The following is a 21,627-nucleotide window of genomic DNA, read 5'->3' on the forward strand; positions in this document are numbered from 1 at the left end:
AATCTCATGTGGATATACGTAAACACACAGTTTTAATACAGCACGTGATTGAGAAAGAACTCGGCAACCAATTAATTTCATTGTACTATTTACACCTAGTAATAGACCTAGGATAGACAGTTTGGCCTTTTCAACCAGTTTTTATTTTTCTCGACTCAAAATAAATTTGTATTTTTCTTAATTCATTTTTTAATCAACTACATTTGTATAAGGACCCACTTTCGGGAAATTAAAAAAGAAAAAAATTCCGACCCGAACACGCGTCGGTCAAGTGCGGAGGGAGAGTTTTTTTCGGAATTACCGGAGATTTGCCCTCTTGTTTAATTTCCTTTATTTTTTTCTCGTTCCCCTTAGAGAGTATATATAATATATATATATATATATATCTATAGTCTATACATATATATATTAATTCTAGCAGTTTTTTTCCCTCTCGTTTTAATTGGATGTGTAAAGAGAACCCTCGTGACAGTAAAATGCGAACATTCTAATAAATAAAAAAAAAAATAAACAAAAATGTATACATATTATTTTAAACATTAAATTAATAAATTACTTTTTAAGCGAGAAAATCTATGGTCTTCAATATATTCAGTGTCCAACCTATTCATACCAAATCCTATAAATTATTAATACTTTAATAATATATCTTAGGTATTTTTTTTTTTTGTCGAACAATTCTTTATTATAATATTTTTTTGGTTCTACTTTTTATAATATATCCACTACTGTTACCAAAAATCAAGAAAATAAAACAGTCACAGTCTCAAAGATTTATAAAAATATTAGTTTATGTATGTTTTATAGTAGGAAAATTTCACATATAATATGCATTTGTGATAAATAATCCAATTATAATATTAAATGTATGATATAATATACAACTGAAAATTTACCTATGATTAATCTATGTATATAATTGTTAAAGGATTCAATCCTCAAAATTGGGAAAACAGAATTTATTTTTGTATGATTATACTGTCATTCGGTGTACATATACAAATTGTTGTTATTAATCATAAGAAAAAAAGCTATATAAACAAAAAGTGAAAAATGTATACATATATTTTTATTTAAAAGTAATTTGAGGACAAAAGTTATTAATGCTAGAATTTTACGATACCCACATTATATTAAAATATCATATAAAAAATTATATCATTCGACATTATTATAGTTGGTAAAATATTCAAAGAGGTCAAGATTGAGTTTTATACACTTTAATAGTTTATTTATGTTGATCGCAAATAACAAATGCTAATAACTTTAATATCCTCAAAAGTTATTATATATCTTATATATAGACTATTAAAATGTTTATTTACATTTGTGTAATGAAACATGCATACATCGTCGTATATTATAATAATAAATAATACAATATTTTACCTATACGTCCTGGCTACCTACGTATTACCAGTTTACAAATATAAGATATCATAATATTATATTATTGCGTGTGGAGATAATATATATGTGAAAACACGCTTGGATGTTTTACAATAATATCAGTCCAATAGAATATAAATAAGTAGGTATATAATTTAGGGTATTTGTTTACTTACGTACGGTATAAACATACACTATGACTGTTACTACAACAAAGGATATCAATTATTTATCTATTTCGTCAGAATTAAATAATGTTTTAAAAAAGAAACGAAAGGTACGAAAGACAAAATCAAAACTATTTTTATTTTTATAGCTGGCTTTACTACTTTACTATGGTCTATAAAGTTTATAAAGTTTAAATTATTTTTTTACTTACAATTATAATTGTATAAATATATCACGTCAATATATTTTCATCATTACTATTGTTGTTTAGAGTTGTACAGAACAAAAATAACAAAAAATAATATACTCAAACGTTTCATTTGTTGTAAAAAAAATTTAAAAAAAAAATAACAATTCGTCCTCGAAAAATATGTCTACTACAATATTCCATCGAAATTCTAAGTGATTATTATTGTTACTATTTACTGTTAAACGTCGGGTTACCCTTTAACGAGTAATTAGCAGAATAATTCACCTGGACAAGGGACGTCGGTGATGCGGAACAATTTACGCGACGGGTACTGCACGATGCAGTGTGGTGCGGGTGGTTTAGCGGTACTCAGGGGCAACAATTAATAGCGTCCGGACGATCTTTTCCGCAAGACTTATGCTCCGACAGCAGCCGTCTTGTTTAGCAATTAATCAGTATAAGTATCAACCCTCCGGTATGCCATTTTATATATAATATAAAGCAGAGACGTCATTCTCTCTCAGCCGCGCGTTTATCTCCATCACTCTTTCTCCGCCGTCATATAAATATATAGCCTGACTATAATAGCTAGCTGCAGTGAGTCGCGCCCACCGTCATTACGTAATTGTTTTCAATTTACAACTCCGCCCGGTCGTCGTTTGACCGGTGATACCGCCAAGGACGCGGAGAGTGGTCACAACTTTGTCGTCGGTGTATACACATATATGTGCGAATAGGGAGTGGTTGGAAAGAAAAAGAGAGAGAGAGAGAGGAGAAAAAGATAGCGAGATACAGTGAAGAGAGCACGAGCTGAATAAAGATAGGATGAGTAAGAGGTTTTCAAATATTAAAGTGTGAGGGGGCGACAACATGTTAAAACACGAAACGGGCGACGGTGGAGAGGAAAATTGGAACGCAGCCGTCGTCTTGGCTTGTTGATCTAATTGACTCGTTTTAATGGCTGTCAAAGGAAAAGGATTACAGTGACGGGCCTTTAAGGAACCCTCCGTTTTCTCGACAAATTAGTTGGCCAAAGTTATCCCATCAAAAACGAACCCTCGTGGTGATGCGTTCAATAATACTTTATACATTTTATAGTTTGTGTTACCATACAGTCACTATACACTGTTAATCTTACCTATATATTGAATGAAATAAATCTTAATATTAAAAAAACTAACTTAACGCACTCACCTGTGTGTATGTAAGTGTGCTTCTTCATGTCGGATTTCTGATGAAATCGTTTTCCGCAAAACTGACATGGATATGGTCGAGTGTCTGAGTGGATTAGCAAATGCGTAGATAAAGTAGATGACCTTTTGAACGTTTTGCCACACTGTTTACATTCAAACAGTTTTTCTACGTTGTGCGCCGATCGACGACAACAGAGCCACCTGAAAAAAAACCGCAACCGAGTACAGTAACGATAAAATAATAATGCAATAATATTTTTAAAGTCAACAAAAATATTGACCATTTTTCACAATCATAGAAAATTATTATAACAAACGAGATTAATCTATTTATTTTAACTCTTAAGGCTCGTTAACTTAATATAGGTGAAAGTGCGATAGTATTCATATACAGTGTTTTGGGCTTGTGATTGAACGTCAAAAATTATATCCACAACACTGCAATACAGCGCACATTTTGAAAAATTACAAATTAACAAAATCCGGTGATATGATTACTACTGAGACGGTTATATTTATTATTGAAAGAAAAAAAATTAATTGAATTAAATAAGTAATAATTTATTTAACTAAATGACCTATTGATGTATTTATTATACGTATGTACCTATGTACAAAATACATTATGTCAACAGTATGCTAATATTGTTTTTAAATTAAATTTAAAATTGATTTCAATTAATAAAATACCAACATTTTACAATATATGTATTAAATGATTTATTTTTTTCATTGAAAATCATACACCTTTAAAAAATGTCTTTAATACCTTGTTATGATTAAATTTGTTATGCTATAATTATTAATGCTGAAATTCTCAGAAATTCGAAGTAATCAATTTTTATTAATCTCATAGACATTTTTCATCTTATATAATATTTTATTTACGGTTTTTCTTGACTAAACTTAATTTGTCGAAGTGACAATTTAGAAATTAAAAATATTTATTGTTTTTTTACCGTGAATATTTTTTTTATAAAAGGAATTTTTATTCTAGCTATGTTTTTTTATATTTTTAAATATTGTTAGAACTTATCACAATAGATTAAAGTAATAAATATTTATATTATTATATAAACATAGCCAAAATTAGCGGAATTAGACGCACATACTATTTGTGACGGAAAATAATATTTTATTGCTGCTGGTAAATGCACAAAAATGTTGCATAGTTTAAAATATAATATCTATTACCAAGCACCATTAGCGTTGTCGTGGAATAAAAAAAAAACTAGAAAAATATTGCTAACTTTTGACATAATCATATGACATACGTGGTATATAGATTTGAATAACAAAAATCGAGTGGAAAACAACGTTATACAATATATATATATATATATATAATATATATGTATCATTATTAGAATAACGCAATATTATAATATAAATCTGGTAATAATATGATAGAACTGGTCGGACACGACTAACCGGTGTTGGTTCAGGCTTATCTCGGCGCCGAAAGATTTGTTGCACAGCTCGCACGAGAACGGCCTCTTGCCGTTGTGCGACCTCCGGGAATGCACCTCCAAGCCATGCGACGTGGGGAACATTTTGTCGCACTTGATGCACGAGTACACGTCTCCGAATACTGAGCCCCTCATCAGCATGTGGTGGTGTCGCATGTGACCTCCGGGGTCCGACGGAGGCGCGGCGGCCAGCGGCTGATTGGCGCCGGGTGCAAACTGTTGCCGCAGCTTCATCATGTCCTCGGCCGACGGATGAGGCACCACAACGCCACCCGAAGTCTGCTGTTGCCCCGACGAGTGGAACGGATTGGCCGCCGGCGAACTCATGCCTGCAATATGACGACGCGTGTACGTCATTTTTAATACACCTCGTCGTGATAAAGGTCGTATTACGGGGAACAGAGAGGGGGCCTTTTTTCAGCTCGGTAAAAGCGAGTTGACAGCTGATACTAAACCATTTTAATATATCGATGATGTATTTGTGAAGATAATACTAGTGTTTAATTATAGTACTTTTAATATATATAGACTATATGAAAAACAGTTTCGACCATAGTGTGAAAATAAGTTGTGAACGTGTATTTTTCCAGTAGTCCAAATAATATGCATTATTAAATTTAATTCGATTTCCGATATCAATATCTCAGACAATCTTTCTATATTCGGAAATAAAATTAAATAACGCCAACGATTAATATTAACCGATAGATAATAATATTAACGTACAAATGTACAATAAATATATTATTATATACCTAGTATTGCTACTAGTTTGAACATAATATAAAAATAAGTTTATAGAGTTCGAAACGTTTCTAATAAACAAAAAGTACAACAGTTATAAATTATATTGTGACTATTCAATTTATGAGTGAACACAATATATTGGCGCCTAGGTCATTTTAAAGAACCCTTCCCCCTATTTCCTAATTAACGACCACAATAATACGTTAGTAACCCTCATACATAATAAGTAATAACTAATCACACACATATATTACGGATAATGACATATTTGAGGTACCTACATCGTACATGCAACTACAACAATTTTATTGGAGTAATAAGAATTTATATTTATAATTATTTATAGCAATATATTTTGTTAATTGATACCCAATAAACTAGAAATTACTACCAATCGACAAAAACTAAAACTACAATTACGATTTTTTAACCGTAAATAACTATGATAAAATAATTAACAATTATGGACGAACGAAATGCGTCGAATCTAAAAAATATATAAAATAAAGTAAAATGGTGCATAGGTGTTGTTTTAATTATTTTGATATATATATAAAAAAAAGTGATTCCTTATGTATTAATGTTATTATTGTTATTTAATTGCTGTTTTTTCAATTTATAAGGCACCTGGAATGATTTATATTTTCAAGCTTTATGACAATCAGTACAAGCATTTTATCAATTCAATTTTAAATAGTAAAAAAATAAAAACTTTAAATTTTAAAACTTTTAAATTTCTGAAGTTCAGTTATTATGTGAAAATGATATGAAAATAGTCTATGTACAATATTATTCTTGCTTATTCCTTCTGGTTTTAAGTTTATATTCTCGTTTTCCATTTTTAAGAAAAGTATTGAGATTCTCTACTTTTGACTCAATGCATAAATTATTGGAAAAAAATATCTCTAACTGATAGAAGCATCGAGGACATTATAAAGGGCAGTTTTAGTTGAGTGGATATATCTACGTCGTTAACTTACCGGTTGTAGACAGTGGATGGACAAAAGCGGCAGCGGCGGCGGCCTGGACGGCGCCCAGGCTCAGATACAGCGAGCTAGTGAGCAAGTTGTGATTGTTGTCAGTGTGCGGATCACCACTGCCACTACTACCCGCGCCGCTACCAACGTGCTCAGGTGAGCCGCTGGACGGGTTCAGCATGTTGGCGGCCGAATAGAAGTGCGGGTGAAAGCTAAAACCGGAAAAGTGTTTCTGGAGCAGCGCATTGGCCGCAGACGGGTGCAGGTGCACTTCCTTCCGGGTGTCTTTGATCAGATCCGGGAACTGGACGGCCGGATATAACAGCGATCTGGTGACCGATATAGTATCGGCGGCTGTCATGGCCGGTGGCTGCTGCTGCTGGTGATGGTGTTGTTGATGGTGTTGCTGATGGTGGTGGTGATGGTTGTTGAACGGATGTCTGGTGGTGCGGGGTGCGTCCGGCTTGAGTAGCGCGCTGACGCTGAACGCTTCCGAGTTCTTGGCGGTTACGGGTGGCTTGCGAGTGGTCACCTGCACTATGGAGACGGCAGGCTGTGGTTGTTGTATCGGTGGTGGCGGGGTAGTGCCGCACTTGGTCACGTCGATGTCCGGAGACGCTAATCGGCTCTCCACGTCCAATTCGGACGATGAAGACGGCGACGGTGAACTCCTCATCGGCGACCATATCTTTCGGGCCGACTCTCTCGTGCACCTCTTCACTTCTCGTTCGTCGTCGTCATCGTCACCGCGACGGTTGTCGACATCCGGTTCGTTGAGGCTCTTGGTGATATTGTTGTTGTTGTTCGCAGCGTACGACGTATCGTAAGTCGAACGGCTGTCGTTGAACTTTTCCACCAGGCGGCTGATACCGAATTTTATGCAATCTGAAAACGGAACGAAACATGGATCTTTATTACAATAACTATCTTGCAAGTCAAATATTAGATATTGTTTAATTTTATTTTTTGTCGCAACAAACTAAAATAAAAACCAACGGAGCACTTATTGCCGAACCTAATATGTAAATATGACTTGTTCGATAAGATTTTTGATTTCTTAGAATTCCGAATACTGACAAACGTACCTACTGTAATTTCTATACATTAATATTTGAAAAAATATTATTAAGCGTGTCTCACTGTAATGTGTTTATCCCCACCACACGTTTTGTTCCAATTAATATTTTTGTACGATTTCTACGATTGATGTCTGATTAGAAAATCATTATTACACGGTTCATATTAAATTATAATACGTAGATAATGAACGTATTTATTTTCAAAAACCTGAGATTGTCAAATTAGGTGAACCGATACACGTTCAAATAATTAGATGAGTTTTAAAGCTCAAGCAGGCAGAGCAGGGTTGCGTCATATATAATATGGTAGGCGAATGGCTATAAGAAGATACCAAACATGCGGTTGAAACACGCTCCTCTGTAATATTATACACGCACAATATAATAATAAAACAATTATTATATTATACGAATAGACGGAAGAGGCATTCGTTAACGTTGTCTAGGTTGCCGTAGTATTTCGCGCGATGCCCCTCGTGCCAATATTTACTCGACGTGTGGTCTGGGCGGCGCTCCCCGAGTACCTACCCGATACGTATAATATAAACTACACGAAAAGGGTTGAAAAAAAAAATAAAAAAATAAAAATTATATACCCGCACCGAATTATACAGACAATCGCTCGGGCACACACTCACGCACACACATAAATTATCATAAAGTCCCAATGTATACCTGAAGCGGGCACGTCGTATATATATATATATATATATATATATATATAATATATATATATATTATATATATATATAATATATATATATATATATATATATATATAATATATATATATATATATTATATGAATATAAATATTGCGTTATACACAGACTGTCGCAGTGTCGCATGACGTTCCACGTGTTTAAAAAAATATATGTATATATATATATATATAGAGCGCTAAGTAAACACATCGCGTCTACACACGCCAGGGCTGCGACTGACGGTTGCCGTGCGCGCCCGGATAAACAAACCGTCAATTTTTATCAGTAATAATAATAAATATATATATATATACACACTCACACACACAAATACACGCGGTTTTATTATTTACGACGCGTGCAATAAACCGTATATAATATTATAGATGACTGTCGTGTATTATTTGTCTCCGTCGCACCCCCCCTTCACGGCGACCTACTAATACCATCACCCGTCACCCGACCAACTGGTATTTAAATTATAATGAATTCGATATAACAACGCCTGCAATATACCTGTCCGATACTACCAATAATTCTTGTTACGACTTTTTTTCGATTGCTTTTACATATACCATCCACCGGGCAAAGTATAATAGGTAATATACGGCTTTTATTAATATCGTTATCAATACTATTATAATATTATGTTCCGACCGTTGCGTTGTTGCGTATCCAAGCGGTTTGCTAGAGCCATCGCAACGATTTACGAAAACCACTCAATATATAAGAGTCACTACCTATATATTATAATGTATCTATTACATGTTTCACTAGATTCACCCTTGTCGACGTACAACAGTAACACGTATTTCAAAATTTAAAAATGTATGCTATCAGCATGCATTTGCACGACTATTGACTATAATCATGTAAACTCATACTAAATTTTGGCATAACAAAATAAAATTCTTTAAAAAGTTTTTTATGTTTTAAAAACATTAGAAAACTATTAATAACAACAACTCTTTCCTAATAGATATAATAACATTTTCATTTTATTGTAACATAATCTAAGTCACTATCCATAGATATTATTTTCATGTGCTTATTGTAAATGATAACCCAAAGCCAGACCAATTTTTTAGTCTAAACCAAATGGTGGTTCTTTTTATAAATTTGATTACTCATGTACAGTTGTATTGGATTTATATGGAACAATATGTTATATATATTTCACATAAATTGTTCGCACCCTTAAAGATAAATTGTAAAAATACATTCAAGGGTGACTATCATACATAATAGGAATTTCGTCACACCGTCATGCTTTTTTATAGCAAAATAATTAATAATGGATAGTAAAAAAAAAGTTGTTACTTTTTAAGTAGACAATAACAACTGTTACAAATGATATTGATTTAAATTTCACCAGAACATATGTTGTAATTATATAATTTTACAATAGTAAGTTATATATATATGTGACTTGGTGTTTTAAATCAGTATTAGATTAATATAGTTTTAATTATACCTTATAACTAGTGTTAAACATGATTTTTTTTAAGATCCATATTGGCATAATAATTTACGAAACTAAATAGCAAGTTTACATTAATAAATCACTCCCTTCGCCCACCCAAATACGGTCTAGCAGATATCGGTAACATTTATAGATATCGTACCACGTTACGTCATTTTCAAATAGCTAAATATCAACACAATTGTGAAATAGGTATACTGAAATTACACGACAATTTGACGGCATATTATTGAATCATTGAACTTGGTCGCAACCGTGTACAATATAAGTAAGTATTAGATTATTGTATACCTAATATAGTTATTTGTAAAACAAATCCACGATACGATTATTTGTACGGAAATCACTAAATTGACTAACGTATAACATCATGCCCAGATAGTAAACGTTGTTTTAACAATAGTGCAATATTTGGAATGATGGTTTAGCCAAATAGCGATTTCTGAGTCATGGCAACGACTTAATATGTACAGCGTGTTACCGATTATGATTCAATAATACGCAAAGAGTGCCTGCCTAACTATAATAATAGGTATGTATGCTATCTATAAAGTGTATATACCTGCACCTACAATATAGTAAGGACGTTTCTCAGAAAAATTTACGTCAAACTCTTTTGTCGGCCTCAAACATTTCGAATAGTAATATACATATTAGATAGGTGCACCATCAGTTGCGATGTTGCTCGAGCACGTACACGTATTTAAAACCATTTAAATCGTTTCAGAGCATTTTCGATTTTAACCCAAAAACATGTATACCTAACCACAGTATTAACCACACCGTACCGTATATAAACTTACGTAAATGATTTTTCGACACTCGATTTTGGATTCGTCTAAAATTTACTTGTAATAAACACATTTCAACGCGATTGCATAATCGTCTATATTAGTATATTATATACATATTATACCTACATATTATTGATATTTAATTGATTTCAATCGTATTTTAAATTTTTAACTTGTCAGTTTGTTTGCTGCAGGATGAACGTTACACGTATTACTCGTATCTCATAATAATATATTGTACACGAGTAGTATTATGTTGTAAATTATTTTACGATTGTTGTCACAACTAAGTTAAATATATTTATATATGAGATTATTTTTATGACAGATGATGTGCAAACATGAACAACTACTCGATTGGATAATATTTACAGCGCAATTTGTATCATAAAACCATAAACTATAAATGATTTCTTTTACCATTTGACTTCCAATCTACCTATAATGTCTAGTACCTACGTATAAAATTATACGAGTTTACGGATCGATTCGAATAAGGTTTTGGTATTTACTATTTAGTAAATAATTGTGTTTAGTATTGATTAACATTAAGTAATAACGTACAACTATCAAATAAAATGCAAGCGATTGTTTGAAATTATTTTTTTTCGGACATAACAAATTCCTTGGACATTTTTTATATTATACGAAGATAGAAATAACAATCATTTTCGCGTAATTATCAATTTTTTCAAGTGATATTATTTTAATACAATGTCAGTATCAACTTATAAATTAGTTTATATTCGATTGCATTCATAATATTGATAAATCCAGTGTTAAGGATTCAAATCAATTCATGTTATGAAAATCAAGTGTGAAAACACTTAAGTGTCCGAATGGGATCCTTATTACATTATCTTGTAACATTAATTCCTCAGCACAAAAATCATTTGACGATTCCACTTATCGATTTATAATAAATCACGGTGAAAATGAATTCTTTTTTATTTTTTATAATCAAACCATGGATTGGATTTAATGCTTTCATTAATTCAAGGATAAACCTATAAATAGATAAAACTTATTTATAGGACGATTGTCAATGTAACTTTTATAGAACTTATAGCACAATATGAAGTGGTAGGTATAACAAATCGATCACTTAGCCGAAAAAACATAAAACAAAATGCAAATACATTGTTCGTTAAGTGCAGCAATAATGATGTAAAAATGACAAAAAATTATGCGATACAACATGTCGACATATATAATATAATATAATATATATATAATATATATGCTATCATAATATTATATATTTGTGATTTTCGATAAAAATAATTCCGCTTGAATAAGTTGTAAAGATTTGTTGGTTTCTTATACTTTTAACATCAAAAATCAAAATAAAATTTTACATTACAAAAATTATGTAATTATCTTTTACATTATTTTCTATTTATTATTATTTTGTATCTAATATAGGTATAATAATGTCTGTCTATTATAGATGGTGTTTGTTCACACCTATAACACTGCAATTACTATATAAATAATTTCGTGGTTACTCGACAAAATCAAAAGTTGTCCATTTACATTAATTTATGATAGTTTATTTATAAATTCTTCATATTTACAAAAAAAAATTGCATTATTTTAAGGCTATATATAATTATTACAATCCCTCAGAATGCAATTGTTTATGCTGTCGTCCTATTGTTAATAATCCGAGAAACCGATTATGACAGACACTGGTTAATACCAGAGAAGAAAATAATGAAGATGATGAACTGTCCAAGCGTTTAGAATACATTGTTCACATAATTCTCATTTATCATAATAACGATGAAGTATTGTCTAATGTTTTGAGTGTCGACGGATGACCCAGCTGGACGTTTGTCACTGTGCGGTCATACGCGTCACAACCTCTGAAACCCGTGACGTCGCAATTGTCATGAAACTATTGCTATACTTATATATAATATACTTATAGTCGCGAGCTATGCGAATAATTTGTAATTAGGCCCTTGTCGCCCGAATCGAAATGATTAATTGTAGTTGTTTCAAACCCCCATGCATACGCGAACGAATCGATTCGATAACAATATAACGTTATTGCACGCCCTCTTCGAGACTATGTCCCCGAGCTGAAATTGGGTGTGTGTGCGTATATATAAAAGCGTGTGTGTGTATCCATATGTATATAAATGTACATAAACTGTGAATAATCTTACTCGTTGGCAATTTATTGGGCGGTGCGCGGGGGAGGGAGAGCGAATGACCCAGAAAACATCTGTTTCGAAAATCGCGACCGTATTCATCGGTTCGCGGACGAGTCCCTCTTTTTCTATTTTCCTTTACTCCTCCGGACTCAAAACACAAAGGCCACGGGGGCGATTTGTTGTAACAAATCCAAAGGGATATATATATACTATACAGACATTATGTCGAGGGTATACTTTATATATATATATATACGTAAGTGTACATATATACAACACACGAACTCGATATATATTCATATATATATATATAAACTCGACCCGGTATTTAACCCTAGAGGTAATGATCTAGAAAGGCTTTAAACAAATTTTCCACGATATATTCTCCTGCGGCCGTTTATTATTTCTTTTCGTATACCGTTCGGCGACCCTCTCGCGTTTAATAATATTTAAATGTCCTCAAATAATAATAATACACTGTGTTCGATTACGACACCCCTTTCACAATAATAATAATAATATACGACATCAAACGGTCGAAAAAGCACGCGCGTTCACGTAGGTTAATAAATAATATATATAATAATACGTGCGGTTGCCGAGATCGTCTCCCCATCGCCGTTACTGACAGCCATTAGCCGTTTGGCGGCCAAGGAGCTTTTAATTTTCGTTCGGTCGCATAATCCTTTAAACGACGTACGTAATTGAAATTCCATTGTGGTAAATCCCTATTTTATCAATTATAGATTTCATTTTTATTTCCTCCTTTTATTTATTATAATCCTTTCGACATTACGTATCGTCCGCGCGCAAGTCCCGAAATTCACATCAAAAAGTATAGAAATCACTAGTGATCTTCCCTCTTATCACCACCCTCTTATGCCCTCTCTATCTCTTCACTTCACATAAAATATTACTCACAGTCATCGGGGGTAAGTTTGGTTTATGACTACTTCGAGCGTAATATATTTTTATTTCATAATCGTTTATTATATCAGAACGAAATTAGAGTATCATAAAATATACTTGCCTGGTATCAAGTATGGGCTGTTGTTACAATAAAACTAGTAATAACATCCACCATAAAAGTAATCTTAAGCTTAACGTTGAGTTTTAAATACGTCATTGAAAGCGTCATGACAATATTTTGTTGTAAGCCGAAAAGTTAACGTTATTACAAAAATAAAAACAGGTAGGCTATATACGTTTATAGGTAGATGTACGATTTAAAATGAAAAAGCGGACGCTACTTAACTTCCATGCATGGTACTATATATACAACCTATTTGTTTTTATTTCCACTTTATGATCTGCGAAAACCCGACTAATGTCGATTAATGTTTTGGCACAGTGTCCATAATATATATTTTAGATGATAAAGCGAGAATCCTAGCTAATGCTGATAGATTTTATTGTTTCTTTGTTTTCAGAATGTGATTTATGTAATAATATCTAGTTGATAATACACATGTAGTAGAATAGAATATGTATATACAGTATAATAAGTTTTTAATGTTTCATGAAAAAACTATATATAACTTGATAAAGATATTGATATATAAATATTAAAAAAAAAAAAATTAACGTCTTTATAGCGGGCGTATTAAAATAATTTTATTAAAACACTTAGGTTTACCTATATTAGTATATTGTGAATGTGTTTATTATATTTGATTTTAAATCAAAAAGTTTTATAGTATGGTTTAAACTCCTTTATTTTAATTTTATTTTATAGAATTATATATAATATATTATATATACTACTCTTATCTGTCAATTGTTATCACTCATACTATGTGGCAATGGCAATGCCCATAAATTGACTAGAATATCAAAGACCTATTTATACAGAACCTATACACTTTATATATTTCAATACGTATTAGAATACATTTTAGAGGTATCTGTATCAAAATATCAAATTATGAAACTTCAAAAATAAGGACCCACTTATAAACTTATAATATAAGTATATCGTAATTGCAATAAGCTACGACGCCAGATTTTATAAAAACACACTGCAATAATATGTATAATATAATATTCAATTAAAATTATAAATTTATAAAATGAAACTTAAATATTAATTTATGAATTTGTTATTTATTATTTTGTGTTATTGACTATTCGATCAATTGGTGATCTTATATTATAACACCTACATATACAAAGTCACTTTTAAGCAATAGATTAAAAATGTTTTTAATCAAGAAAAAAATGAAAATTATAATGTTCTGGATTCACTGCGTAAGGCGGCCGGGGCAGGATTGGTACGTGTAACTGCACGGATCTCTATATATAATAAATAATATAATATCGTATCATCGGACTTTATACGACAATCAAAGGCGTATCCGGCTGCAAAGTGCTCCTGCAGCAGGAGCAGAGAGTGAAAGAGTGCGGACGAGAGAAAGCGGGAAACGTAAAACCATTTCGGGGTAAACGTCTGATTTAATTAGTTTCAATCTGAGAATCATAATAATTTATACATGCTTTTCCGCACACAGATCCGCGCAACGGAAAGTTGTACTGCAGCTATACGTACGGCGTATAGCGGCACATTAAATATGCAGATCGTCGGGCGGCATCAGCAACAGTGTAGATATTATTATATCTCTTTCTTCTATAGGTACTCCTCACTGCGTGTCTAGAATATTCTTTTGGAGTCATACATACCGTTCGGGTCCACCTTTTCCTACACACACACACACACACACACACACACACACACACACACACACACACACACACACACACACACACACACACACACACACACACACACACACACACACGCGCGCACGCACATTTATTATAATATACACACGCGTACATATATATCGTACACTTCGGGATGAATATATTATTATTATATTATATACAAAATGGATTCGAAAAGGGACGAAACAGGAATCTCGGGCCCCCCGAGATGGTCTATCTACCACACCACCGCATTTATATATATATATATATGGCAAAAATGGCGGAATACCCGGTAGTAATTACACCACTCGGCCGTCGCGCGTGTAGTGTATAAATGAACTCGCCGGCTGCCCCGCGCCACCCGCCCGACGCCGCTATCTCGCAGTCCGTCGGCGTTTAATTACAAATACCAGTCGCGGTTCGGCCCAGTTCAGCCTTGGCGCTTTTTCACCGGCGGCGGCGGTATGTCATTACCAGACTCGCCATATATATATATACATCCGACCTCGTCCTCCTCCTGCACCCTTTGCCGTTATAAACGCGTTCAACTTTCCGGTACTGCACTGCTGCTGCAGAGCAAATCGTTTTTTTCACCTCCCGCGATCTCACTCGCTCTCCACTGCGTCGCCGCGTCTCTCGCACTATATATTTTACCGTCTTCTCTCTCTCTTATTCTCCGTCTCTCTCGTGAAAATAGTAGAAAACGAATAATAATTATATAATAAAAAAATAAACCATCAAAACGGTATTCTCCGATAATTGCAGACGACCTCGCTTTCTTCGTATTACGTAGAACAATATATACGAGTAGATTTCTATCATTTCTCCCGTAGTCCACGATCGTTTTTCACACATAAAATATTTACACCATTGCGTATATTTTTTCATACATATAGTTTATTATTCTCGTCAAGTCATTCGAACCAACAAAATCGTCCAAACACATAGGTAATAATAATATAATATACCCATTCCTCGCCAAATTCATCAAAGACACACACACACACACATTAACATAATATATACAGAAGATGAGTATTGTCGAAAACTCATGGTGTTACCGAATGACTTTGTAAGAAATAAAACACGAAATGGCGATCTTGTAACCGCACCGATTTTTACATATCAGTATATGCCTTAAGTGGGTTTTATCAGCCAGTGTAACGAAACGGATTAGGATTTGTTATTATCTTCAAAATTGTTTATGTTTGACTAATACAGTACAATAAAAACCAAACCAAATTTAAAATCGTTCAACTGCTTATTGGATTTCAGCAGATAACAACAATATCATTAAATACATGAACATTAAGTAGGTATTTTATGATTGTTTTTTTTTCCTCATTTTATTTTATGATTCTATCGATATATTACCTATACACTGTAGTTTCGAGCTCCAACTCGAGTTGGCTGTGACGTTGACGGTGGCCGTACCGTCTGCATTTCCGTAATCCCACCAGATTAATACCATTAGTTCTATACACCATTATACTTATGTATAATGTATATACATAAATATGTGTGTGTGTATGTTTATATCGCTATGACATAATACTAAATACATATAATATTTTACAGCCATAAAACTATTGCATCTATATAAAATATTGTGTTTATTATATACATCACATACACTACGGCGGCACCGTTTTATTCCTCCTACTATACTCAAAAACCATATTTTATTTACACTAGCTTAAAACAATATTTACTCTGAACAATAACTATGTGGTAAAACATAAACTATATTGGTTTCCTTCTATATTATAATATACTAGACGTCAACGCCGATAAGAAGACGATTACACTACATAATCGCTCTCTTCGTATATTTTAGCTTTGATTTAAATTGAATTGTTCTCTACAAAACTACATATTATTGAAAATACAGTTATATATCATTATACTATCACGCGTCGATGAAGCGTATAAAAATATAAATACTTTTTAACCGATGACACACTCTTATCAAATCGTAACAACAGTAGGAATAATATTGAACATAATACCTATACCTAATACACACGCTATATACCTACAATGATATATTATAATACAATTTTTTTTTTTTGTACTTTAAATACCAAACTTTCTGAACAGAACACTTATATTATATTATTTTATATATTTTTGCATATTTTGTTAAAACAAAATATATAATAATAAAACTTAAAGGTGACAACGTTGAATTTCAGCTGTGAGCACTGACGTTAAATTAGTGGATGCAATATAACATAGACGACGCAGTCCCGTTTCTGTATATAATCAGTTCAACAGCGGCGGCTGTTAAAATGAAACCCAGAGAATTTCATACAATTAATCTCGCCCGAGTAATTTAACGCCTACGAATAATAATAATAATCATGACAAGGTTATGTACGCGAGTGTGCGTTGATTGACCGCTCTCTCGTGGCAGTGTATTTTTGTGAACCCGTTTACTTTGTATATAGTGTATATATTATATTATGTACGCGACACTCCAACACTGTATACAATATGCGCTTTTCGAGCACTCGCAATATTATAATTTGTGTGTGTGTGTGTGTGTGTGTGTGTGTGTGTGTGTGTGTGTGTGTGTGTGTGTGTGTGTGTGTGTGTGTGTGTGTGTGTGTGTGTGTGTGTGTGCGCGTGTGTATGTATAATTTGCTCTCCCCTAGGAATCTGATAATGGCCTGTTCTCCCTTTGCACAGCTTCTAACCCCACCTCACAAAGGCTCTCGCATACTCGCATATATACGCTTGTGGATATTATATATCAAGACACTCTTTCCATAATCACAACGGAATTTGTGGGTTATTATTATTATTATCATCAACATTATTCGCACTGTATATATTATAATATTAAAATATTATGTGCCCTATCCCGCCGACCTGAACTGCTTTTAACCGTCCAAACACCAACTCTCTTCCGCACCCGACCAAACACCGCCAGCCGAGAACGCGCTGCGGCAAAATTATGCCGAATAGCTTTTGTTCGCGCGCGTATATATTAAGTACACGATAATAATAATAATAATAATGATGATAATAATATTCCAGTGTGTTAATATACCAACCTTGCCGTTGACGCGGGTAAATATATATATATGTATTCATACTATATACGCGAGAGCGCGGAAAGGGTCGGCGGATGTAGAAGGCGCATTAGCACAGAGTGGTCTCCGGTACAAGCGCACCTGATGTCTCCGCTAAACTGTTTAAAAACTCTGATGACCGAAAAACTTTATGCTGCGCAACTCGCCGTAGATAGATATATGTATACATAATATATACGTAATGGGCTAAAATCTCGCGCGTACCGTATAACCTCTTTACGAGTCGGTCGCGATATTACATAATATAATATGTATATACAGGATACCGGCTATATTATACAACACACCCCGATGAATGTTAAAATTTTTATTACAGTACAGCTACTCGCTAGAAACTTAAATCTATAATGTAACTTATAGGTCTATAGTCTGTACAAAAAATAAGATTTGTTTACGTGCACTATTCAAAAATATGGAGTCGTGCATTGTGAAGCTTAAAATAAATAAATTGGTTATAATAATATAAGAATATGCCTGTAGCAGTGGTATTTTGCAAATACGATAGTAAAGTAGGTAGATATTATATTTGATATAAATTTGATTTCGTTGAGATTTTTATTAGGTAGTTTTTTTCTTTTATAATACATTTTATTAATGTATGATGTGTAATAAAACTTTTTCAGTTAAGCTATACGGTTATAAACTATCGAAAACTCAGATTAACTCTGTAAAGATAATTTTTCATATCACTACACACATTTTTAGAAAATTGTGGTATCAATCTTCAACTTCGTTGGCCATTAAAAATGCCAACTCCTTTAATATTAAGTTTTTGATTGAATGCTATTTATTGCAAAAAAAAAAACCAAAAACATACGAACTGTAGCTATAAGTAACAAAAAATTCACAAATCCGATTAAAACGCTGAGTGCTATAAACGCACTTTTAAAAACTCAATTATCAATTACATCAGTGATACCAAAAAAAAGATGAATCCAAAGAGACCTATTGAAAAAATCTCTGTTTAAGCATTTCTTTAGGTTAGACCTCACCCTTTTTAAATTAGCCTATTTTCTTTCCAAAAGTCTAACCTATCTCTAAACCGAATTTCATCGCAATCGGGTGAATAGTTTAGGCATTTATTAAGGAAACACAGATAAACATTCATTTTTATGTGTATACTCGTAAATCGTAGTATAAGTAAGTAATATACACATTACATACAGACGTTGCTAACTAAGATCCGTTTATATAGATTCATTTATCCAAAGTAATAATTATTGTTATAGATACCTACCTACCTTTATATATATTATATATGTCATAAGTCATAATATAAAAATTAGTCTTTAAAAAAAAAAAATACTAGACTATTTGCAATAGGATAACCCAAGCCCCATACGCAAACTACTTATTTTTCTAAACTGTTGGCTGTTTTTCAAGCTTATTGTAAATAGACTAACTAGGCCTTTTAAAAACTACAATTGTTATTTAACAATCTTATTATAATTTATTGACTGTACAAAAAAAGAACAAAAACATTATAATATTCAAACTGTATATTAAATACTTATTAATATTTACTTAGTGAAGTTGAATATTATTTTACAGTTTTTGACTATTTTATTGCTAACTTCATTTATTTATTATTTAAAGCATATTACTAATGTCGCTAAATAACTAACAAAAAAGAAAATATATAAATAAATTTACTGTTATTTATTGTTACATGTTGTTTTTTCGTGGCATTTTGAACTTAAAGTACATTATTTTTCCAACAAACGCATTTATTTGTTTTGCACAATGTCTTGCAAAAGAATTTTTGATGACTTTAACCTACCGATTGTGAATGTCTCTTAACTGTCTTTCAATGTTATTATTTAGTTTAGTACTTCATCAAGAATTATAAATAATTATTTATTGATCTGTTTTGGACAATGAACTAATAACAAATTACAATAAAATGTTTATATAATAATTGTCATTTTTGAAAAACCGCCAATGGTTTGTAAAAATAATAAACAATTTTTAAAAGGCCTAATTGCTGTAAGTATGCCTGTAACAAACTAAACAAAAAAAAAAGGCAGCCGTTTTGCAAAAATAAATAGTTTGCAAAACGGGATACTCCATTAGAATAAAGAATTCTAATGGAAGGTTTTGCAAAAAGACTAATTTTCCATATGGCTTACGACCTATGTATTATATAAATGTCATAATACACCCCCACCCTATCATTCATACATGCGCTGAGATGGCTTTTCCCTTATATAACTGATATAATAATATAATATTACAATGTGAAGTAATTTAGAATTACAACAAGATCAAATCAATTTGAATTATTTAATAATGATGTGATGTTACTTCGGTTTTTTTATTAGGAATAAATAAAATCTATATTATTATACAAAAAGTACATTCAATAAAATTATAATAATTATAAATTAAAATAAAACGAAGTGACATAATTACCTAAAGAAAATATTCATTGATATTACTCAGCAGGGAAAATATATGTATACCTACGTCCTACATAATATAATATAATATAACACATTTATAAAAATAATTTAACACTTTAAAATACTTAATTAATTTAGTTATTTTCTTTAAATGATAATATAAATTTCAAAAAGCTTAAATATTTAATACAAGATTTCTTATAGTTTAATATTTATAGAAATAAAAAAATGTCCACTAGAAATTCATATTTATTCTTTAAGAGCGTTTGAAGTTAATATTAACGATATTCCGTATTCACCCGTAAAATAACCATTTCTCCTCAAACGATCATTATTATTTTGTAATAGAAAAACGAATAACTGTTTATACAAAGGTACATTTTTAACAAAATGTGTTAATATTATCATTTTCTATATTATATAGTTTAATTATTAAAATATTTTTAACTCTTTTTGAATTATTTATAGACAATTGAAATTTTCAACTGTTTATGCCTAGTCAATAAATTAAAAAAATTGATACAAAATCCTATGCATATTAAGTTATTCTCATATTTGTATAAAAATATTAAAAATTTACTGAAACCTACTTGACATCTTTTTTTTTTTATTAATGTCTATTTGTCTGATAAGGTGGATTTTCGTTAGTAAGGAAATGTATAGAGGTTATTGCTTTTTTAATTGTTTTTATGTTTTTGTTTTTACCATAATAATTCAGATAAAATGCCTTTTGACCCATTTTATTTTTATACATTGGGTAGTACTTACTAGTACTTATTACATTAAGATAAGATAGATTCAAAATCAGAGTATTTGAATTAATATAAATTCAACTTTGATATTTAAAATCATTTTTCAAACATCTCAACTTCGTGCTAGTAAATTATTCAAGTCATATTCTTAAGCAACAATTTTAGTACAAATGAAAATCAATTATTTTTAATAAATTTTAATTAGTATGAAGGGATTCAAACTTTTTCAATTCTGTTAATTAAGTGTAGTTTTATTTTATTTATCTTGGTAAAATAATAAAATGTCAAAATAAAATGTTGAAACAAGTATTATACTT

At 31.7% G+C, this 21,627-nt stretch overlaps 1 protein-coding gene across 1 annotated transcript in view; it reads right to left on the minus strand.

Moving 5' to 3' along the window:
- LOC114121264 (protein glass) overlaps nucleotides 1-21,627 on the minus strand; it is a 62,343-nt gene that overhangs the window by 28,267 nt on the left and 12,449 nt on the right. Inside the window, exons 2-4 of the mRNA XM_027983519.2 lie at nucleotides 6,137-7,018; nucleotides 4,372-4,738; nucleotides 2,942-3,141 (exon numbers count right to left, since the gene is read on the minus strand). Coding sequence (XP_027839320.2) covers nucleotides 2,942-3,141; nucleotides 4,372-4,738; nucleotides 6,137-7,018 — 1,449 coding nt within the window. The remainder of the gene's footprint in view (nucleotides 1-2,941; nucleotides 3,142-4,371; nucleotides 4,739-6,136; nucleotides 7,019-21,627) is intronic.

Source organism: Aphis gossypii, chromosome X, assembly GCF_020184175.1.
Source record: "Aphis gossypii isolate Hap1 chromosome X, ASM2018417v2, whole genome shotgun sequence".
NCBI classification, from domain to species: domain Eukaryota; kingdom Metazoa; phylum Arthropoda; class Insecta; order Hemiptera; family Aphididae; genus Aphis; species Aphis gossypii.